The 25,377-nt window shown below is 36.5% G+C and overlaps 2 protein-coding genes across 2 annotated transcripts in view; both read right to left on the bottom strand.

Annotated features, from left to right (window-relative positions):
- LOC134804657 (S-formylglutathione hydrolase) overlaps nucleotides 1–25,377 on the bottom strand; it is a 352,602-nt gene that overhangs the window by 133,904 nt on the left and 193,321 nt on the right. The window lies entirely within an intron of this gene.
- LOC134804652 (uncharacterized) overlaps nucleotides 1–25,377 on the bottom strand; it is a 92,848-nt gene that overhangs the window by 3,787 nt on the left and 63,684 nt on the right. The window contains exon 2 of the mRNA XM_063777762.1: nucleotides 6,318–6,672. Within this exon, the coding sequence (XP_063633832.1) occupies nucleotides 6,318–6,672 (355 nt within the window). The remainder of the gene's footprint in view (nucleotides 1–6,317; nucleotides 6,673–25,377) is intronic.

Here is a 25,377-nt window from a genome sequence, read left to right as displayed (position 1 = left end):
GATCATCAAAAATTCTTAGGGCCTAGAAATCTGTAATTGGTACGTAAGCTAGTATTAGTACACAACCAACAAACAAAATAAAAAATGAAACTTTTACACCACAACCCCTTAAACTAATGGGGCCCACTGATTAACAGTCCGCCGGACGGTATCGGCCTGTCAGTTAGTACAAAATTTTGACAGTTCCGAACAACTGACAGGCCGATACCGTCCGGCGGACTGTTAATCAGTGGGCCCCTTTAGGGATGGTAGTCTCAGATTTCTGCAAATGAATTGACATAAATAACAAAACACCTGGTGGCCTAGCGGTAAGAGCGTGCGACTTTCAATCCGGAGGTCGCGGGTTCAAACCCCGGCTCGTACCAATGAGTTTTTCGGAACTTATTTACGAAATATCATTTAATATTTACCTTTTCGGTGAGGAAACCCGACTAATCTCAATAAGGCCTAGTTTACCCTCTGGGGGCCGATTTTTGAATTCCGATCGCTCGATTTCGGCACTCGAAAATCCGTGGAAAACGGAGAAATGCAAATTTTTGAAATACGAGCGATAGAAATTCGGAATCGAGTGGTATTGACCACTCCTTTTCAATTCTATTAGTAGAATTTAAATGCCTAGTAGTGGAGATATTATTGTACGAAATACAGGAAATCGAGCGGTCGAATTTAAAAAATCGGCCCCCTGGGTTGGAAGGTCAGATGGCAGTCGCTTTCGTAAAAACTAGTGTCTACGGGCCCGATTCGGATTTTGAAATAGACATCTTTTAGACATCACCAAGATACGATAACGATATGTTTAAGATCTAACCTGTCAAATTTGACATTTGCGCGATTCTGGAGATACTGTTGAACGATTTCCACAGGATATGACTTCCAATCACATCTAATAGATATCTTACTCTATCTAACGTAAAAGTGACATTGGTTGTCCGAATTGCGCTGCAAAAGAGAACTAGTTGATATCTAAACTATAACGTATCTAGAATGGATCTAGTACGTGTCGTCCATTGATATAGAATAAGAACTGGATACCCAATCAGCCGCAAAAAATGGCCCCGCAAAAGTAACGTTAAAACAGATCACACGTTACTTTTTCGTTTAGTCTTGTATGGACCGCTCAAATGTGAAGTTGTCAACAATGTCGTAAAATGGCCGTAAAAATATGCAAACATAACAATGATAAAACAAGGAAAAAGCATGGAATGTATTTCTTTCGGTTAGTTCTTTGGATAGCATTACATAATTTATGTAATCTGGTGGTAATTTCATGGTTTTGAATAAATTATTTTGTTAGTACCATAGAAGGGATGTGAAGGAACAAAAATCTAATGAGTCGATGTGAGGTCAATACTTTTTTATTTTTATATAAAATTCGTAAGATATAATATTATGTTTAAATTCAAGATTTCCAAGAAAACCTATGCGACGTGCAGAGTGGACTGCTATTATAGCAAGAGATAGGGGTGATGCAGTTTTAAACAAGGCAAAACGGCACTTGTGTATTCGGCATATTTCCCTGTTTCCGACATATACACGACCAATAAAGGCTTACATCGACTAACTGTAAATGCTAAACCTGTCTGAACACAATGACAACCATAGAATTTTTTTGATATAAAGACCATAACCAATCAGTACCAGTAGCGACCTAAATGTCCCCGTGCACAAGGAAAATAGTATTTAAAGACGTACTTATTAAAAATAATTTTGTTTTATGATAACTTACACGGGTTGTTACCATGAATTAATTTTATTTGAACTCCCGATAAAATTTAATTTGTTTCACTTATTACTTACTTTGGTTTTTCTGTACAGTAATACCTATTAAAATGTACCAAAGGGACTCCATTCGTTCATTATTCTCGTTTGACGTTGTTTGACGTAAATACAATGGTGACGTTACGTTTAGTGCCATCGGACTTAAAGTTTTAACAGTGTTGGTACTAATGTTTACAAATTTGACACTTAATGCTTACGACAGTAAGTTCTTTTCCGTACAAAACATTTATCTTGACTCAAAATTTACGTAAGCGTTTTTATCATCAATGCAAATTTGCCGCTAATGTCATTCTGACCCACATTTTGTTGACGTTTTTGTTCCGCTCTGTGTGTCTATTTCTAATATTAAGTCAGTGGTGTCGTCTCTTGTGAATAAGTTGAAGTTCGAATACGGCAGTACGTCACTAAAGAAGATGATGATATTTCAGGATTTTTAGTAAATCCGCGCATGAAACTACGCAACATAGGTTACATTAGGTAATAAGTACCTAACGTAAAATGTAGCCAAAAGGAGACCATATGGCTCGCACAGCCAAAAAGTTAGAGTCTGTGCGGAAAGAGAAGAGTCGTGAAATGTATGAGATCCAATACATTCTACGACTCTTCTCTTTCCGCACAGACTCTATCACTGTTATTAGATCATCTTACTTTACCCGCCTTAAATTCACAAATTCTACACCTTACGTAAAATATGTGCCTTGGCCGTTTCGTTACTACAATAACTTTTGTATAACAGAAAAGTAATGAACAGTTAATACATTTTTCACCGTACGTCCATGTATCGGTATCGTATCGGTCACATATTTTGACTAAGGTATAGAGTTGTGGAGTTGAATGAATGTCTTTTATTTCTTTATTTCCGTGTGTATAGTGTATGGTGGGAAAATATATGTGGCCCCCTTATTTGCCAAAGAAAAATTATGATTTGTTTTCATAACGTTAACATAAATATTACAGGAAGAATATAACCACACCTCTATCTTGATTTATTTAATTAACAAAAAACATTTTCTAATTTAGTTTAAAATGTAATTTACCCACCTTTGCGTGTTTTTAGAAACTTATTAAATTATTGATCTAATTTGCTTAACAACGTTTAGCGACGACAGCAATAATGTAGTATTTAAATAAAAAGCCTTACATTTATGTGTTACATGACTTACATGCAAGGCATTTGGGCATTAATATTTATAAATAATTATGGAGCTTTCGTTATAAACAAAAAGAAAAGTAAGGGGGTAAAAAAAGGAACTACTTTTCTTTGGAATATTTTAGGGGGCTTCTGATTTAATACCCCCCCCCCTCCAATTTTTAAAAGGACGATAATGTTTTTTAGCGTGGGTATGTATAATATATGTCTTTTTATTTGACACGCCCTACAGCCCAAACGGCTGGACGGTTTTTGACATATGAGGTGTGATTGAATTCGTCAGAATTGTGGTAGTGACATAGGCTATATACATTTAAAAAAAAACGCCCGCAAATGAAAAATGGAGGGGGGGGGGGAGGTTTGCTTATTCTTACTGCAGCAATATGGGTACCAAAAGAAAGCTGGTGAAAAGACCACTACAAAAATAAATGTCAACAGTCGGGTTTTTTGTTTGTTTATAATAGTTGCAGTTTAATGTACATAACAGAAAATTATACCTTTTTCAACTTGATGTACTTTTCTTATTTTTTGATATATCTGGTTAATTATTTTTTAACATTATATAGAGGATATTTACAGTCACTTGTGTATTTTGGACTAATCCATTCAGCCATTTTCAATTTAGAGCACTTGAAAGTCAATAGTGGAAATTTTTTAACGTTTTCTAATAATTTGTTAGACCAAGTATTGAAAATGTTACAGCATGTTATATATTTGTGATCTACTCACAAATACCTTTCATTGGGTACCCCACATGGTATGATTAAAAGAAAATATAAAAAAAAGTTTGTACTGCCGACTTTATGACGTCACAGCAACTACCCTCACCACTTTCGCGCTTGTCATCTTATATATTTGTGTTCAAGGCATTACACTGAATACATCGATACCATATTCACCCATATCCGAGACGACATGAACCAAACCTAACCTAAAGTCTGTGCCACCGGCCTGCTAAGTATTACCCCCCTCGCACTTAAAACCTTATCAATATTACATTTTTTTATACACATAAAGACCTAAGTATATCCCGTTTTTTATTTCATAAGTTTCATAACATAATGTATTATTTGAAACGTGCACGAGAAACCAAATACTTAACCTAATTCCAATCGGGGTGAGGTGGAGCTTGGCTATTCTGTATATAGTAACGTAACAAAAACACAAAATCGATGATTTCTCCGAAAACATTATTGTTTCACAACATACATTAGTGCGGCTTCAGCCTCAGCTATGGTCCTATCCGGCAGAAAGCACGAAACGTGGCATGCATGTAGCTTTTACGCTTATAAGAATAATTAGAAGTAGAAACACGCCGAGAAGTTAATATTTCACCCCACTTTTATGTCCCTATTTATGTTGTTTTACTGTGAAAACTACAATAATATTGTCTAGGAGAAGTACCTATATTTTCCATAAGTTGCTCTACAATATTGTCTTAGGAAGTATATTGTAAAGTGTTACATTATGCTTAATTTCTCCTTAAAATATTTGCGATTTCGAAAGAACACACACACAAGCAACAACACATAAGCAAGCAAGATGCACTGATAGTTAGAGCACTTAGAGTTAGACCGATTAAAGTCTGCAACGATTTTGATAGCATACACAGTGCAAGTGTTATTTATACGTCATAATTTAATTCTGCGCCATAATTTGTGTTTTGTACAATAAAGAGTTTATATTACATAAGTAATATATAGAGTTTGTATTACATAATTTCATAGAAGTTTGACGTTTCAAATAACACTTACACTGCATGTGCTATCAGTCGTTGCAGTCTTATCTTGGTCTAACTCTAATACCTAATATCATATTTAACAGTTTTTTAAAATTTGGAAGCGGATTCAGTACATCCAGTAGGTACATCTACTTACGGCCGATTCAAACTTTAAGATACGTCAAATATTCGTCTAGATACGATATGGATTAGATATATCAGTGTTACTTCGAATCAGTGTCAGTTCGAATCGGGCAGTCTACTACACCGTAGCCCGTAGCAATGTTTTCTGCACTAGAGCAGCATTCAGATTTTAAATCCGTATTCATACTTATCTGTCGTATGTACGGCTTTCTGGCGTGACAGGAGGATGTCGATTTCATGCATTTAGTACCGTTACATTTACATTAAATTGTTGCACTCTCATGTGACGGTGTCTGTTCACTGTTGTGGCGCGTCAGATCCGATTATGATTCCCGTCATGCCGTCAAGATGTGGCAGGGAAGTGCCGCGACACAACAGTAAAGGGCGCACGCGACATTATTGAAAACATGGTTTTCATTCCAAAAGCCACGACAGCACTGACGCAAAAAATGGTCAGAAGCCGGGACAATACAATAGATAGAAGATAGCTAACGTTGAACGTTAGCTATCATAATCAATCGTCATGCATTAGAGCTCAAACTGGCGTAAATAAATTGTAATTGATTTGATACATTGATATTACTCTCTGGGGATAATAATAATAATAAAATGCTTTATTGCACACTACAAAAGAAATGGTACAAATATTATGAACAAGTACCAATATGTAGGTAACAACAGGTGGACTTATCGCTAAACAGCGATCTCTTCCAGACAACCTTCAGATAGTGAGAAGGCGAAACAAATTCAAGTTAACGGGTGGTGCGAAATTAAAACAAACGATAAAAATAAAAATAAAATAAAATACATATACTACAAATATAAGAAATAAAAATATACTACATTTATTACTATATAAACATTATATAAATAACAAATAAATATATAAATGACAAAGGAGGCTATAAAACAACAAGGAGTTTCAAGAATTTTTTTGAAAAAATAATGAAAGAGACAAATAATGATTTTTTAATAGGCTTTTAAAAATAGAGAGTGATTTAGCACGTTTGATATCAATAGGCAGAGCATTCCACAGCCGGACAGCGCGAAAACTGAAAGAGTTAATGTAAATTTTTGAAGAAGAAGGTACCAGTAGCAGATTTTGAGAGCATCGAATGGAGGAAAGAAATTTAAACTGAGTTTTGAGATAAAAAGGAGTATTGGGATGAAACAGCGTGACATACAGGAGGGAAAGAATATGTATGTTGCGACGGAAACGGATAGGCAACCACTTAAGCTGTGAACGAAAGCTTGATATATGATCGAATTTGCGCAACCCGAAAATAATCATGCTCACATCGCTATATGTATACTTGTATAAGCGAGAATGAGATGTACAAAGAGTAATATCATATCAATATGAACAGAATAATATAAATTTAGAGGCTGATTGCCACGCCTTAGATCAAATATGAAATTTTATGAAATATCGACGGTTCAAATAAGTCGATTAAACGCACCAAAATAACCGTGATACACTGTCCATCCGATCGAATTTGAAGTTGATTAACATCACATACGAACCTAGGCATAGAAAGGTAGGTTCGCCGGCGTATTGTGTGGGGTACGCTGGCGCGCGGTCTGCGGGCAGGAAGTAGGGGCAGTGTTGCTCAACGAGCTGGCAGACGGACAGGCAGGGCTTGAGGCGAGCCAGCGGCCGGCCGGGCCCGGCGGCAGCGGCGCGCACCCAGCGGCCCACCACGCCGCCGCCGCGCCGCCGGTCCAGGTGGCCCACGCGCTCTAGGTGCCGCGCGCGCCAGCGCGCCGCGTGCTCGGCCGGCGCCCGCCGCGACCGCCCGCCCTCATCGCCGCCCTCCTCGCCGCCTTCTTCCACCCACAGCGGCACTATAGTACTGCACGCCCACCGACGATACGTCTCCTGTAATTGTAAAATACTCAACTAAATATTGTGCATTATAATCATAATCATCGACTACCTGCTAAGTAAGTAGGTATAGCCCCTTATGTCCCAGAAGCATAAGTTTTGTTTTTGAATTTGGAAAATATAATTAGGAATAAGGCCTTTATAAGGGACTCTGGGGCTCAGGAGTATTAAGAAACATGTGTGTCCTCCATTTTAATAGGGCACAATTCTGATCCATTAGCATTTGAGAAAGAGAGTGAAGTAAGAACATTGTCTTTGAATACTTAAATAATATTAAATTATAAATAATGCTAAAAGGAGACATGAGATACTTCGCTCGGCTAAGGATAAATTCTTTCGCATTATTTTGAGAGTATATTTACTCTAATTGATCGTTACGACGGTATTGCTCGTGTTATGTAGGCTTGGTTAGTCAGCTGATTACATATGATCGATTGTTATAAATAAATATTTAGGTAGGTGGTCATTATTAATTACAACTAATATAAGAAATATGGTTGATTCCAAATGCGGCCATAGACGCGATGCCTAACTTAGAGTGGCACTCGAACTTTGACAATCTAATCTCGATTCGATTTTCATTTGACTTTACTCTCATTGCATCTCGCTCTAAATAATATAAACTTATAGGCGAGATGCTTTATTAAAGTTCGATTCGAATGCCACTCGAGCTAACTTAACTCTGGCACATGTAGGTACCTACTTGTAGCGCAACAACGTAAACTAGGATGTAAGCCGCGCCTGGCAGAGCTAGCAGATATCCAGGATGTCGCAGACAAGAGTACAAATCATGGAATCATACTATTAATTAAAATATGTAAGAAATAACTAATTTTTCATCAGATCACACTGAAAATCCTGCTAACGTGGACAGAGAAACCCAATGTCTAAAATGTAGATACCTATAGGTACCTAAGTCAGTGAAAGAGCATGGGTGAGTAAACTACCCCGGAACATGGCGAATTACCTTGAGAAATTACTGGTATTCAGATTTTATAATTTAACCTTGACACAAATCCCAGGGTATTCACGCGCACCAATCAGCACGAGCAATCGTCAAGGTCGTATTATACCTCAACCTCAACAAATTGTAAAATTTGAATATCGCTTCATTACCTAAGTATGTATACTTAGGTACCTATGACGAATAAGTATTAACACTTAGTTTTTGTATGTGAAAATAAACAAATTAAAAATTAACCAAGCGAGGCGAGTAAATGTTCTACGGCGACGGTTACTCTTGACTCTTATTCTCGACCCTTCTCACTGTTATCTTTATAGCCTTTTTAAAATTACGTCTCAGGGAAAATCACGCTCCTCGCTGAGGCAGTGATTAATTAGTTATCAACAGTGCGAACACGTTGCGTACACCGTCCGGCAAAATACATTCCTGATAAGGGAAATATAGCAGCTAAAATATAAACACGGCTTTTTACCAACGAGAACAACAAGTTTTTACATGAATAGTAATTCAAAGGTAGATGTCAAGTTCAAGTGTTATAACCACTTAACTTGATAGTTGTTACTATTGTTTTTTATCAACGTGTCCTCCTGAGACCCAGGAGAAGTTATTTTGTTTTTTGAATCTGGATCCCCTAGTTACTCAATCAAAGTTCAGAATAGATTGAGGAATAAGTACCTAAGTAGTTTTCTATTCACCTTGTTCGCTTTTTTATGCCTTCGCCACTGGAGGTGCAATAGGAGGAGGTGATTGTTTACCTATATTACGAAACCGTGACTAGAACGGGAGGCCATTCCTGACTCGCGACGCGAGCACCCATGAGCCTGAGCCGCTCACGCTCTATGGTGCTCATGAAATGCAATAAATAAGAGTAGTCTCATACACAGTTAGATTAGAATCGGCCTCCAGGATTGTGCACATCTGTCGTCGTAGAGTGTGAAATTAAATGCAAATAATAATTTCAATCAGATCAAGTCCTAAAACAAGAGAAAAATACCACTATATAAGTTAATTAAACACAAATATTATAATCGCTTTTGAAAACACAATCGAAAACCAATCACTTGTAACACAACAATACTCGTAACACCATAGTGTCGTTATTATATAGAGCGGGGCTAGGAGCCTAGAAGTTATCGGGGTAAGTTGTTCCGACGGTAATAACTTTGTAAGGAAGAAAGATAGCAATATATGTATTTAAAGTGCGTATTAATAATGTTAGGTAACGCGCAGCTTTGGCAGCCATTTTGGGTACATTGGCTACGATGGTTGAGTGTCTGTCTTCAAGGGCTGTCAAAATGTTACACTTGTAAATATTGTTGTATTTTAAACTAATCTACTACTTTAAGCCCGTCGATTTCTACAAGAAACTACAAAACTCAAAAAGTAAATACGTTTTAATAGGTACTTAAAAATAGTAGGCAAACAAATACGGAGTAGATCCTAGCCGGTTACGGTAACAAGTTAAGTACCTACTTAACAATTAAATGGAATCGATCGAAGAGTTTCCGTTTGTCGGAGCGCATCCGATAACAGCGACTCGGAAAGGAAATTCTCACTTTATTCAGTTTGTTAGCATTAAATTACTTATTTCATCATTCGGTCTCCTTGTTGTAAATTAAGCAAACATTTAAATATGATCAAGTTTTGGTTGTAACTAGTATGTTTAGTACACGCTAGATACTAGACTAGTTATTTTTCAGGTACAGTTATATAGCATCAATGAAACATCGCGCCAAAAGTGTCTGACACTCTGGAATATTTTTCCAGATAGTTGGCCTATATAATAGAAACATACCTTTCACTTTTTGTTAAACTTTCTGAGAATAGTAAATACTTTTAACGCATAGTCTGATACGCTACTTTTGATGCTGACTGTACCTACTTACACACAATAAGGGCAGTCTAAAATTAAAGCAGCGGTTATATTATCCAAGTTTAAAAAATACAGTTTCGTCATTTAATAGGGGTTTCTTCCACGACGAAGGATAATTGAGTCGCTTAACTTCAAATTCGGGTAAATCCATCTGTCATATTATGCGATTTTGGTACTAAGAAAAGGTAATAGAGTAGATATTTGCTGAGAGGGTCGAATGGATTTACCCGAGTTTGAAGTTAAGCGACACAATTATATAATAACTTATTTGTAACATACCTGTCGGTAAATATCATTAGTCATTTCATTACGTTCAATATGCCAAAAATCTAAGGTTATACAGGCGTCATTTAATAGGGGTTTCTTCCAAGACGAAGGATAGTTATATAATAACATATTTGTAACATACCTGTCGGTAAATATCATTAGTCATTAAATTTCATTACGTTCAATATGCCAAAAATCTAAGGTTATACAGGGTGGCCCATTTGGGCCCAGGGTGGTCCGAGTTCAATTCCCGAGCTGAGTACACATTTTTTTTTAATGTATGAATGCAGATTTTCTTGTTACTAAAATCGATGACATGGTTCCTAAGAAGAGATCTTCGTATGTCTTATAGTTTCAGATTTTCCCATACTGACCTATCTAAATGGGCCATACTGTATATTAAAGATATTAAGCTTTATTTTCTGTTTTTCTTTGCACGCCAGGTCCAATAGTTAGGGGGGGAGGGGGGTGGTATTTTTGAAGAATTGTCAATTGGTGTGCCGCATGTTGATTTGACTTGGGATTTTCTTTTTTACTTTTATTTACATGTATGTAGGTATTGGCCCCCTCCCACCCTTAAAAATACATGTTTATAAATTTTAACTTCTGAACTAAGCAGCAGCTCACTAAATATAATTATAAATATAAACAAATTCATTCCAATAATGCACTACAATGTGCTTAGTAATGTCATAATCATTAATTATAAATTATGTTATTGATTTATTACAAGTGAGAGTCTGGTCCGTCGTAAAATTATATATGGTGCAAATTTTACAATATTACCTACTCTGCAAAAACTAAAGGTGACTTGAGAAACATCAACCAAGCAATAAATGTTTAAATATATCAAGAGACGCGTTTATTACTATATAAAAGAACACAAAATGTTGGTCCACAGGCCTAGTAGCTATTGGCTAGACCAATTAAGGTAAACGTACTGGTGCTCGACGTGGTCCCGGTACCTACATGTCATCTTGAAACTTAAGTCATTGTCAATAGGTGACAACAAGGTGTCATCTATTGGGCATTAGCATGTCGAGCACTAGTCCGCTTACCTTAAACAATAAATATTTTGGAAACAATATTACAGATTGACCTAGCCCGAAACTAAGCAAAGCTCGTGCTACGGGAGATAAATACAGATAGTACGTATTTGCTAACATGTTACTGCCTCAAAAAGAAATATAGCTTTTTAGGGTTCCGTACCCAAAGAGTAAAATACCCTATTACTAAGACTCCACTGTCCGTCTGTCTGTCACCAGGCTGTAATATTTTCAGATGATGTATTTCTGTTGCCGCTATAACAACAAATACTAAAAAGTACGGAACCCTCGGTGGGCGAGTCCGACTCGCACTTGTCATGGTATCAAAACCAGTCAGATACTAACAAAACTAACTTGGCGGGATCTTGCTCAGCACAGGGAGGATTGTAAAGGGAGAGGGGAGGACTTTGTCCAGCGGTGGGACACACAAATAGGCTAACAAAACAAACTAACAAAAGATCTGATGACGTTGAAACGGATGAACCGATTTTAATAAAACATGTCTAAGAACCACCTCTAGAAAAAATACTTAAACAAAGCCGCATCCAATTCGATTCACCCGTTTAAGGGCTACGGTGCCACAGGCAGACATACTTATAGCTTCTTTTTGCGTCGGGGGTTAGAAACGAAGTTCAGGCACGCTATGTTTTTCCAATAATTCAAGCTATTGGCTTCAATACGAGTTAGATAAATTAACTGTGCGAGCACTCGGTACAACCATGTGTTACCTACAATTGGAATATACAATACACTACGGGCTTAAATAAAAATTATCATTTACTGATACAAATTTAAAGTAGCCCAAGCGCGTTATATCTATAGGTACATGTTTTTGTACGGTGTTGGGACAGTAAGTAATCAATTATAGCCACCTTTTGAGACCTCAGCGTGACGCGGCAGCCAGAGGCTCTCCCATCCATCAGAGGAGAAACTGCCTAGATACTTAGCACGGATTATCACTAATACGCCAAGCAAGATATTAGGTTCCGGCATTTATAGATTAACAAGACAGTCGTTTCCTTGAGACACGCATTTTTTTGAAGTGAAAACTTCTTTAGCGTCGCTGAGCACTTTTTGAGGTGGGGAAAAAATGATAAACTCGATTCAGCGTAACGCGTAACGTAACGCTGACGTCATGTGTCACGGACAATGTTATTCACCAAAGAACTTTAGTCATAACGTATCATAATCAGGTCAATTATTTAAAACTGGACTTTTATAATAAGCAGTAAAGCTCAATGTTCTAATCTTGTACGGGCTGAAATACGAGGATCTCACAGTTACATTCCAACTTTATATCACTCAAATATAATTCAATAAAGCTACATCTTGATGAAATCGCTAATAAAAGTGAACTCTAGTACTGGTGAATAAAACTCAAAATATCATGACCAAATATATTTAGATGCGAGGTCTGCAAGGTAACTTTACAATTTCTATTCGAGTTTTAAACAATTAACGCTACAAATTTGAATTTCGAATTTTAAACAAAATCACTGACCAGCAATTTCGGAACTAAAGTTTTTCAATAGAAATAATAGAAAGGAGGATGGGTCAATTATACATAGTGCTGCAGACATTTTGGACTAGTCATTGAGTTTTCACTTCTGTCGGCACTCCCGGAGTGCAACCCGTTGTTTTTTTCTAGATTGTCTTAGTGTACATTTATTTTCATATCTGTATTTATTATTATTCTTATAAAGGTATTATAAAACAAAAGTCAACTTTAGTCAATTCTTTGGACTTTAAGTTTGATAATGATAACTGTAAGCTTTACTTTTAAGTCACCAGGCCCTGATGAAATTCCTGCCGATGTTTGGAAACGACTAGGAGGGCAAGGAGTATCCTGGCTCCATAGTCTCTACAACAAACTGATACAAGGCCAACCAATACCAAACTCCTGGCGAAATAGTTTTCTGGTACCATTTTATAAAGGAAAGGGGGATGTAAGAGAGTGTAGTAATTATCGAGCTATTAAATTAATGTCCCACACGCTTAAAATATGGGAGCGTATTTTAAACAACCGACTGAACCTAAACATATTCCTAACTCCAAATCAATGCGGCTTTGTACAAGAAAGGGGAACATCCGATGCTATACAGACCATTAGAATACTGCTTGAAAAAGCAAAGAGTAACAAAACCAACCTACACATGGTCTTTATTGATCTGGAGAAGGCCTTCGATCACGACCCGCGTGATCTTATCTGGGAAGCTCTTAGAAAACAACTTATACCGGAATTTTATGTCACCTTTATTCAGGACATGTACAACGGTGTTATTCAGGACATGTACAATCCTTTACGCAGACGATGTAGCTCTCATATCAGAAGACTTAGATGATCTGCAACAAAACTTCAACCTTTGGATAAAATCCTTTGAAGAAAACGGTCTAAGAATAAGTCGAACAAAAACAGAGCACATGTCCTGCGTTTTTGATGCTGACACGAATAAGGATGACTTGAAGTTACTCATCGGAGATACGCAATTACCAACGGTCGACCAATTTAAATACAGTGAAACCTGGATAAGTGGGATCTCAAGGGACGAGAAAATTTGTCTCACTTAAAGAGGTATTCCACTTACACAGGGCCTCAGTTAGCCAGGTATAAATAAATTCTTGTCTGATTTATTAGAGTGTTCCATTAATAGAGGTGAGAAAAGAGGTTGTTTCAGTTATAGAGGTGGTAAATAAGGTATTTTGTCAAAATTTTGTATGAGTTATAATCATCAACAATAAATAAAGGTACCTAGGTAAAATAATCTTTGTCTTTAAGGGTGGAATCACATCTATCAGCATCGAGCCGCATTTTATATATGAGAAATCGCTCGTTAGTATGAAGATGCGTACGCATCGAAAAGCTGAAAGCATGCGTACGCATCTTCATACTAACGAGCAATTTCTCATATATAAAATGCGGCTCGATGCTGATAGATGTGATTCCACCCTAAATAGTTTTTTAAGTCTAGTCAAAATTTAATTCGAATTGACGTTGAATGATTAAACTTCTACAAAGGATGGATTTTGTTAAATTAAATTTAAAACGGACTTCATTGCGTCTGAGAACTTTAATAAATGAAAATTAATTTTTGGTTTTTCGTTTCATAGTTTTAACTACTTATTTAAACTAACTATAAACAAAACTTGAAGTCGTTTAGACACAATTAACCGAATGCGGAATTTTTGGTTAGACCAAAGTCCAATATCTTCAATAAAGTCCAAGTTAGAGAGGTCGAAGATTGACGTTATCTCAGATACAGAGGTCAATTCCTATAACATTCCAAAAAAACAAGGAAGCAAATGTAATCTTTCAAATATAGTCTCAGTAAAAGAGGTAAAATTCCCTCTCTGTCTCAGTAATAGAGGTAAATTTGACTATAAAATCGAAACAACTAATCTCAGTTATAGAGGTCTGTTTTATCTCACTAACAGAGGTAATTCAGTGCCAAAGTGCCGGGACCGCACCATGAGTCCCAGCTATAGAGGTTTCCCACTTATCCAGGTCCCACTTAACCAAGTTTCACTGTACTTAGGTTCTGTGATAACCAGTGACGGGAAGATAGACGGCGATATCACCCATAGAACAACATTGGGATGGCTAAAGTGGCGACAGCTGACAGGCGTAATGTGCGACAGAAAGATGGCAATCAAAATCAAGGGCAAAATGTACAAAACTACAATAAGACCTGCGATTTTGTATGGATCTGAATGTTGGGCAACCAATAAGAACCATCTTCAGAAACTGCATACCACGGAGATGCGTATGTTGCGCTGGGTGGCGTTACACTGGTGGATAAAATCCGAAATAGTTACATAAGAGGAAGCTTCAAGGTGGCACCTATAGCTGAGAAAATAAAAGAAAAACGCCTTCGATGGTACGGGCACGTACAGAGACGCCCTGAGGACTACGTAGTCAAGCTTGCCCTTCAGTTGCCGACGACGTGGAAAGGACGCGGAAGACGACCATCCACTTGGTGGACGACGGTCGAAAAAGAAATGAACGTCGACAAAGACAACACACAGAATCGTGTACAGTGGAGAAGAAGGACCAGGAGGGCCGACCCCAAGTAGATGGGAATAACGGTCGAGGAATATTATTATGTAAGCTTTACTTTTCCGCAAGCTTAACTCAATAAGAAACATTGACACATGAAATGAATCGTCGACATAATTTAAAGAAATTTAAAAATTTAGGCAACATCCATAGAATATTTGAATTAAAAAATAGGATTTGAGTTAAATCTGCCTATTCCTAGAAACGATACTATATTATGTACAAGAACTTTAAAGAATAACAAAAAAAAATGCAAGCTTATAATTTTCTTTTAGGGTCTTCTTTTAGTAGGTAGGAAGGAACTAAAAGCGTCTATAACGCAATAACACTTTTGGCCTGAATTTGAATTGTCATTTGCCCAATTTATCATACTCGTAATCAAAAATCAATAATTTAAAATAAATAGTACATTTCATTGTAAGTGTGCAAAGTGTGTCATTATGCACGAATCCCGAGAAAGACATGGGACAAGTACATAATGACACTTGCACACGTACAATAAAAGACGTTTTTTTGTTTGATTTGCGAAAAAATCACAATAAAACAAATAGGTACAAGTATTTGTTACTTATCACGTCGCTAATGGGTCGCGTAAGGGAAAGTCGAAACAGCATGCTTAAGGCGATTGCGGACGGATCTGATCTGCTTCCCCATAATGTAGCATTGGATGGAGCAGGTCAGATCTACTTTGACCTATGTGTTTGGCTTATATTTCTTGTGTAAAAAATGTAATTAAAAATACTTATTGTACCTAATATAGCTTTTAAGTTAAGTAACTAACCATAGACGATTGGTATATGGAAGCTAAAATGATATGGTCAGTTCCAGTGGCCAATCGTTCACGCTCCGTAGCGTAGCGTAGTTATCTCTCTCTATCACTCTTCCATATTAGTGCGACAGAGGAAGTTGCGGTTCACGATTGGCATCTTGTCTACGCACCCAGCACTATACTTAATAATGTTATTTTTATCAAACTCATCGATTACTTCTTTTGTTAATAATAACAATGATATCCACAATACCGGGAACCAACTGCCGTCCGCTCAGTGGTCAGCGAGCTGCGTTGGGAGAAGGACCTTAACTCATTACACCTTAAGCATTCGTCAGGTAAATCATATTTAAAGTTTTGATCCTATTCACCCCAACCATCCCTATTCACCCCGGTTGACGGTACTTTTACTCGTACTTGCAATTCCAAGAGGAAAATTATTTTAAACGCTGTTCCAAATGAAATTAATTACCAACCAAATTCAGTACCAAATCTTGAAACCTATTATTCCGAGGTACTATTTAATCAATGCCCAGAATTTCCTCATGAAAGTTGATTTATTTGCTGCATTTCTGTCTGACTTAGAAGTGCTACCTGTTTAATAATGCCCGGCGTAAAACAGTTTCAGAGTTGTTAAGCCGTTACCATTAATAAGAAAACGGTTTACCTACAGAAAGCGATTAAACTAAATGAATTGTTTATGTTAGGTACTTACCTACCGTACATTAAGTTAGGCGGACAGTGACACTCTTGATGCCGTATGTACTGCCGTGTCACGCGTAACTCTGTTAACTAAAGTTACATGAGTTAAGGATAACCCGTCTAAATTGTCTTTTAAACCGTTAAATATATATCTACTGAATGACAATTGTGAAAATATTAACTATTTACTGAGAAAAACATATGACTAAGACATGTAACTTCATTTTTTGCCGATGGCGTCAAGCAAAACTTTAAACCTGAGTTGCATGATATAAATTTATGCATGACTGGCACAACCAAAACCTTACCAAAATATCACCATTGTTTCTTAAGTTAGGCGTGACTGGCCGATGAATCATGTTCAGTAATAGTAGATTGTACAACAAGGGCATAATGTGACCCATTTTTACCCGAGGCAAAATAGTGGACGAGGGTAAAAATGGACATTTATGCCCTTGTTGTACACTCTGCTTTTCACTTCGATTGCAAGGAAAATAATTATATTTTTCACAGCAATTTACACCACGAAATTGTCGTAAAGCGAAAGAACATAATACATAACCAATTCCCGCCAACTAACTTTTTAATTTTTTTTTTAATTTTCAACACGTGTCAGAGTTTCAGACGCTTGGTTTTCTGCCAAGTCAAACATTTCGGAGTATTTTTGAACGATAATCGACTCCTATTTTATGTGATTTACTAAATTTAATGACAGAAAATACGGATTTCTAATAAATTGTAGCAAAAATAAAATAATATAACAAGTTTTGTCATCTACACAATTTTATTGTTCAGTAAAATTGTGCAATATGTTTTAACTGTTTGGCTGTTGAGACAGATTACCTTAGTCTTAGAAGAAAATTTTACTTTTATGCTCTAGAGTCTAGAGCATAAAATGCGATTTTATGTCGTCTACGCACGACATAAAGGTGCACTTTTTGAGCATGAGAAGTAAAAATAGTGTTTTAAATGCATAGAAAATATAAGTCACGCATATAATCATGTAACTTAACTTACATGCCATCGTGTGACCATATATAGTATATTAAAGAGTTGGTCATGCGGAACTCCTTAACTCGAATAAAATGAAAACTATTCAATTAGGTAGGTATCCGAAAAAGAAAATATCGTCCTATTCTGTAATCATATAAATTAAAAATTAATAACTATGAATCATCAAGGATAACAGCATTTGAAAAATTAAAACTTTAAAAGTAGGTAATTATCTCGAAACTCATGTAATAAAGTTACACGCGTTGCGCGTGACACGGCAGCGTAGCGCGTATGACAATTAAGTAAGATTTTTCGATGTATTAATTCTTAAATATGACTTGACCATTTTTAGGGTTCCGTACCCAAAGGGTAAAACGGGACCCTATTACTAAGACTTCGCTGTCCGTCCGTCCGTCCGTCCGTCCGTCCGTCTGTCACCAGGCTGTATCTCACGAACCGTGATAGCTAGACAGTTGAAATTTTCACAGATGATGTATTTCTGTTGCCGCTATAACAACAAATACTAAAAACAGAATAAAATAAAGATTTAAATGGGGCTCCCATACAACAAACGTGATTTTTGACCAAAGTTAAGCAACGTCGGGAGTGGTCAGTACTTGGATGGGTGACCGTTTTTTTTTTTGCTTTTTTTTTTGTTTTTTTTTTTATATGGTACGGAACCCTTCGTGCGCGAGTCCGACTCGCACTTGCCCGAATTTTTAAACATAACGCTATTAAATTGTACAACGGGACTTAATCGCGTATTTAAGTTTTAAGAGTCTTCTCCGAAACCACGGGGACAACGCCATCCTCGAAACGTCGGAGGTACCTAAATCTTAAAACTTAAATACGCGATTAAGTCCCGTTGTGCAATTTAATAATGTTTAAAAATCGCGAAAGTTTAAATCAGTGTTATACTTATACGCTCACTGTTATTAATCAAATAATCATTCACAAATAGGGTTACCAGATGACAGGAATTTCAGCCTTTTGTCAGGAATGGGGACGGTACACGAAAATATCAGGATTTTTTTGAATTGATAGATTTTTTTATAAAGTACATTATTATTTACTTAAATGAATCCAAAAACATTGTAAAAACATAATAAGTCTTTACTCAAGCATGCATACATAGATGTTTTAGAAATGGAATCGAATCGTACCGCGTTGACGGCTAGACCCCCCCCCCCCCCCCCCCCCATCGTCGTCGTTAAAAATATAATGTCAGGAAAAAATATTCGGAAATCAGGAATTTTGTCAGGAAATTCTAATTTTGTATCTGGTAACCCTATAATCACAAAGTTACTATCCGGTATCCGGCCTATCCGGCCATTATTTTAACATCCGGCCGGATACCGGATAGTGACCTACTATCCGGCCGGATACCGGATAGTAACATTGCTTGATTTCGGAGTAAAAAAAATTGGAATAAAAAACAGTCACGGTCATAATCATACTCGTTTATTATTTTATAACAATTTAAACATCCACTCACTTGCACGCGCACTCATTTCGAACCTAGATATGAGTCCGCGCGAACGTTCACTACGAAACAAGTCAAAACCTGCACAATGCGCACCTGAAATCCGTAATGTAGGTATAGTTCCGCCGGCCGAATATTCGGCGGCCGGATACCGAATATTCTGCCGATGGTCAGGCCGAATATCCGGTATCCGGTATCCGGCCAAACAACTATCCGTTGCATCTCTACTATGTAAATACAACGTGCCCCCGAGGGACCGGAAAGATTTTAACAGTAGGTACTCGTATATTCCTGATCATATTTAAAGACTAAAATGTCCTATAAGCTTTTCTGGCGTACGCCTAGCTTTTGAGTTAAAGCCAGCTTAAAAAAACAACTTTTTATTGTTACGTAGTGTATAACGCCTTTTTGATCATGGCGATGTTGCCACTGTGGGACGTAGTCCAAATATCCTTAATAATGGATGTCAAAAAGTGACAAGTTAGTAACAATTTGCAATAACTAGGTTTTACAAAAAAAAAGTTTAAATTATTTTGAAATTGACCAAATTCAAATAACATTTTTTCCTTCTTTTGGCCTCAGAAATGCGTGGTTAAAATTACCGAGCAGCAATGTACTGCAAACATTACGAGACATAACATGGCATGGCATTACGAGATACGAGATTTTTATAGTGATTGTTAACAAGCGTTGGCAGTTACTTTAAAAAGCTCGTATCTCGTAACTTGTGTGATGCTTTACATTGCAGGACGAATCATTTTGTATGGTTAATATTTTCATTGCATTTCTAACCAAAATTTATCTCAATATACTTCTTAGGTCCTATGCTAACTACCTTTTATATATTCGCCCGTATTGAATTTATACACTGAATACTGCATGTATTTTTAATACAACCACATATTCTAGTTGTAGTTAGTATAGGCCCAAATAAGTTAAGTAACTTTCATAATAAGTACATATTTTACTCAAAATTTTAACTTAATTTTTTCTTAATTTTTAACCTATTTTCGTGTTATTCATACCCTGATATCAAATAAGGTTTTATTAACAATTTTAAAGAAGTAAAAAACGACTTCAGTGGGGATAGCCGGTGAAAGCTAATTGTAAATTGGTGCTCTTCTAGATTTCATACAATACTATCAAATAAATATGTAATATAATAATTAATATGAAAAGACAATCCATAGCGACTCTATTCGTTCCATATTCGTTCGCTATAAACTTTTGACGTAAGTCATTTGGGTATGTTACAATTAAAGTCATTGGAAAAAAAAGTTTTTACTGTATCGCAGCTCTTTTTGCAATTTTGATACTTAGTGCTTAAAACAGTATGTCGTTAGTGGTATGAATGTTTTTCTTTGAAGTGAGCGTTATTACCATCAACAGGAACATCGTAGAAAAGTATTTTGCTGCCATACTTTTTTGTTTGGCTCTGGACGTCCATTTATGAAATGTCATTGATTTTATGTAATGGCGTGGGATGTGTTGATTTGGTTTAATTACTCTTTAATTCATTTTCTTTACTGAGAAGTGTCCTTTGGAATCTAATATATGTATGTGATTGTAAGAAATATAATTAAATTTATCGTTTATACATATAGCATGCTTATCGAATCGTAGGCCAAATTCGACATGATCCTTTTGAAACGTAATAAATATAAAAGCCGTTTTGTACCATTTGGTGTTGAGACTCTAGGTCCATGGGGTCCCACCGCGCAAAGTTTTTTGCAGAAATCGCGAAGCGTCTGGTCGACGTAACTGGTGACCGAAGAGCTGGCTGCTTCCTCGCACAACGTATCAACAATGCGATACAACGAGGAAATGCCGTCAGCATCCTTGGTACAGTCAACTGTAAAAATATGGGTGTAGCCAACTTATTCAAAATATGTCCCATAGTTCTTAATTCGCTGACATAAGAGCTATGGGACATATTGTTGAGATGATTTGTGCACCCATATTTTTACAGTTGACTGTACAATGCCTCAAGGGCCTATTTTAGATCTAAGCTAGCTATTAATTTATTTTAGTCCTTATTTTTAATTAAAATGTGGTTCACTAATTTATTTTAGTATTTGTATTGTACATATATTATGTAATCTCTGTACATTTAATTATCCCTACAAATTAAAGCTAAGTGAAAAAAGCCTTTGAAATTCGTTCCATGGAACTGTAACCTAAGCCTCGTTCCAATTACGAGTAGTGGTTGAATTAAAAATACACACTGCATCGCATGGATATCGTACGAAGTATATAACGTAAATCTGACATTCATATGGCTTCAGTTCAGTGGGAACATTTCGTCAGTGTCAAGGTATTAGAATCTTTAAGTACGTCTAAAATTGTACGGTTAGCACAAGACAGTGTACGGTGATTTTATTATCTCTTGTAAAGCGATAGCTGGATTTTACAAGTAGTACATGGACTATCGGCCGTTGACGTTGCGTTTCAGGATTCTCCATTCACTGTACACTGTCACATTCGTTTTAACATTATTAATGAGCAAAGGTATTTAAAAGAATTGCTGGACGGTATGCGATTTCCATCTACGTAGATTCGTGCCTGTTTAGCCCTGGGGACGAATGCAAGGAGTTTAGGTTTTTCGTGTCCAAACGATAGCTTAACTCCCTTACCCCAGTTTACAACTTGAGTTAAAGCAGTGTTCGTTCTGCATTCTAGTTCTGCGACATTTTTGGAGCTGCAGATCAGGAGTATATCGCCGGCATATGCTTGTATATGGCAACCTTCGGCCATTGGCATATCCAGTACTTCGTCGAGGATGAGATTCCAAGGAACTGGGCCAACGACAGATCCCTGAATGCAGCCCCTGGATGTAGCTTTTTCAGTCAGGCAACCTATTGTGACGTGTAACTCTTGTTATTAATAAAGATTTGTATTTGTATTTTTTGTATTTGTATTTGTAATGATGCACTCTGGTGGCAGAACATTGTAGTAATACCCCCTATCACATGCTATTAAAAAATGCTGTGACTGGTGAATAAAAGTTTTGATTGGCTAAAAAAAGTTTTACATGTCTAACCTCTTGTGCGGAATTTTACAATATTTGACGTTGTCAAACTGCTCGCTGTACAGTCGACGTCAAAGATAGCGTTTACACTTTTGCACCTTACTCCTTTGCAATAAGGCAAAAAATGTAAAGATATCTTTGACGTCGACTGTACAGTTGAGTTGCTCGCGGCACAATACACGTCGAGTTCTAGCTTGGTAGATATGTTACGATAGCTAGATATAGCTGCTCGTAGGTCTAGGGAGACAGTAATTATTGTGGTTTTCATATTGCAGCGGCACGGAGCAGCTGTGACACAGCGAACAATGCCGGCTTCATCTGGCCCGGTAATGGGTCACCTGCTGCAACTTGACAATGGCAAATGTGTTCAGCCGGCAAACAACATGTATGTACAATTATATATGTTACTACTTCACCCTTGCCTTAAGTACATTTTAAGTTTGAAATTGCTCTTAATTAAAGGAACATATACCTACTCGTATATTAAGGTTATTGTTACGTTTTTACGAGTCGGTAAATAAAATGAAGACCGTTATGACATATTAAATGATGTTATGAATAAACAGGGTGAAATGCAGCATGATTATGATTATGGCCGTTTCTAAGATTGGCACCGCCACCTGTCAATAGGTTTATGTTAAAACTTTTTTACTAACTATAATTTTTAATTAATAAGTACATGTTTTGAGAGACTTTTTACACAAACGCCTAATGCTTTGAAATAGATTCTATGAATATTAATTACGAAAAAAAATGTAACTACGTTTTACCATTCGTCTTGCGTATCCCAGCACAGGGTATTCATGTTTCGAGCTATTAAAACAACATAAATTATTAACTCAACTTTACTTTAGTGTCGTAATTTAATTGCATAAATATATCTTTAACTTTTAAAATTTCACTACGGCATAATAATATTATACTTGTATTTTAAAGTTATTCGTCTGAAAAATTGTATATAAGGCAACACGTTCTTAACGTTCACTTGTATATTCCCCACCGCACCGCGGGTAATAATATTCGCGATATAACTGTAATTTTCCCCATCACCTGCATATCGTCCACCTGGCTGTCCTGGCTACCACTGCCAGGTGAACAAGATTTTGCGGCAGGTTAATGTTAATTATAAGTATTATAACAACACATAATTATACATATATGTTACTACTTCAGCCTAGCTTTAAGTACCTACATATAAAGTTTGAGGTTGTTCTAGCTCGTAGCATCTGTCATCATAATTTATTTATTATCCCTTTTTACAAATACAAAGGTCAAATGACAGAATAATAGAAACGATTCCCTATTAGCTAATTTGGGCTTGCAGTGCGTCCATGAATAACGCCATTACACTTTAAATAAGGTTGAATTTTTGGCTACCTAACGACAGATACCTGACAACGACTTAGCAGAGCAAACAATAAAGGTGACAGTCCATTTCCAACGACAGCAGCACTACCATTCATTTTATTATGGAAATTGACAATAACACCGACGCGTTCGTACTAGTAGTGCAGCTGCGGTCAGAAATAGAATGTTACCCTAACTCATATGGAATGTTTACTATGGCTAGGAAAAGGAGACTTATGATTTTTCTTTGTTCTCTCATAATCATAACTTCCGAAGTAATAATAATTTGAAAAAGAGGTATCATTCTAATAATTATTTAGAGAGCGATTTTTCTTTAGTCATGTTTTAATTTTAGATTTTTTTTGTGTTCAATTTATAGTCTAGACTTGTTTTTGACCAGCTAGAATCGTAATTTTCGTGTATTTGGGACGAGTAGTAGAAAAAACGTTATTTAAAATAAAAGCGTTGTTTCTGTTACGTGTATCGTTAAGTCAAAACTAGTTTTCATTTAAATACATTTTTGAACAATTTGTCACCAAAATATTTTGCGAAAACTAGGTTTGACTGAGAAATCCCAGTTTAATCTAGTTTTCACTTACTAACTAGTTTTAACTAGGGAAAACGCGTTTTCGCTGAAAACTGATTTTTACGGTAACATTACATACACAGAAATGCAAAATCACTAAGCCTAGCTTCACCACGTGCGCAGCTCGCAGTTCGTCGCACGGTAAACAGGGTCTACGGGATAAATACTTTTCTCGAATGCTCTTGAAAAGTTAGTTTACAAAATCATTTTCTCGAGAAGCTCTCTCGATTCTCTATGGTCTGAATTCAAACCTTTTACTTACACTGTAGGTGTTCGACAACAGCACAAATGTTGCATTAGACATTTAAATATAGGTACATTTATTCATACATTATTGGACAATTAGGAAATTATCATAAATCTAATCCTAAATTAGCCTGGGGCATTGCACTCAGGACACTGGCCGCGTTCCCCCTCTCCCTCTGCACAGTGAGGCTGAGTTTTTGTGCAAAAAAACGCCAGCTCGTAGGTCGCCAGACACCCAGACTAGTTTGGTAGAAATTTCTTTTACTAGATATTTAAATGTACTAACTTTACAACACAATATTAAATAGGAACCAACGCAAAAAAATGATATGTTCAGCAAATAGATGTTATGTATACGAAACGACTATATTTTGTTTTAGTATTTTGATACAGTTACTTAGTTAGTTAGTTAATAACTATTAAATTTGTTACAATATTTTAGCATGTTTGATGTTATAGCCGGTCAAACAACTTTATTAGTAGAAAAAGGCGTATTCAAAATTTTTATGGGACGACAACACTTGGCGCCTACATTTTATACCGCTTTTTCTACTGACGGAAATGGCTTGACAGACTAGAAGTAAATAGCACTCTTAATTTTCACATCACATCTCATAAACTTGGCCTGTGCTGAAAATTTTGTAAGACTTCCGAATGTTATGAGTTATGAATATGAACTACAATTACCTAAGTAACATTATATCTCCCTAAAAATTCTAAATACGAATAATGTCTATGGATTCGTCAAGTGGATTAGACCCAAAATATAATATTATCCACGCTCCACAGAAAACCAGCGCCGTTGACCACGCTAGTCGTGCCAGCTGCATTGCTGAGTGGAGACCATTTCGGCTTCACATCTCTATTTCCACTGTTTTGTTTATCTTTGCCCTGTGCTTGTATATAGATGTGTTATTTGTATTGGTGTGTTGTCTGAATAAATGATTTCTATTTCTATTCTTTCTAATATTATATGTAACATACCTTTTCTCAAAAACTGATGGCAAAGTCGACTTTTCCGGTTTATAAATAGGTCGCGAAGTGCGATGTTTAATGAATGAATTAAAAAGTTAAAAACATTGCAGTCTCGATTTCGCGACAGTTAGGTAGGTATTTGTCCAGTTGCAAACATTAAAAAAAAATTAAATGGCCTTATCAAATGAAGGCATAGGTCCATTAAAAAGACGGCAAATGTTTTGCATGTTCTTACTTTTTTCTGTGAAAATATACCTATACATAAGAACGAACGAAATATATACCTACGTAAGTCGTTTTCATGCGCCATTTTTGAGAAAAGCACTGTAGATGACTCTGCTGCAAGGCTAATTAGCTGACCTTGGA

The sequence above is a fragment of the Cydia splendana genome, chromosome Z, assembly GCF_910591565.1.
Source record: "Cydia splendana chromosome Z, ilCydSple1.2, whole genome shotgun sequence".
In the NCBI taxonomy this organism is placed as follows: Eukaryota; Metazoa; Arthropoda; class Insecta; order Lepidoptera; family Tortricidae; genus Cydia; species Cydia splendana.
Note: the sequence above shows the minus strand (reverse complement) of the source record. Positions and strands in the feature narration are given on the sequence as shown.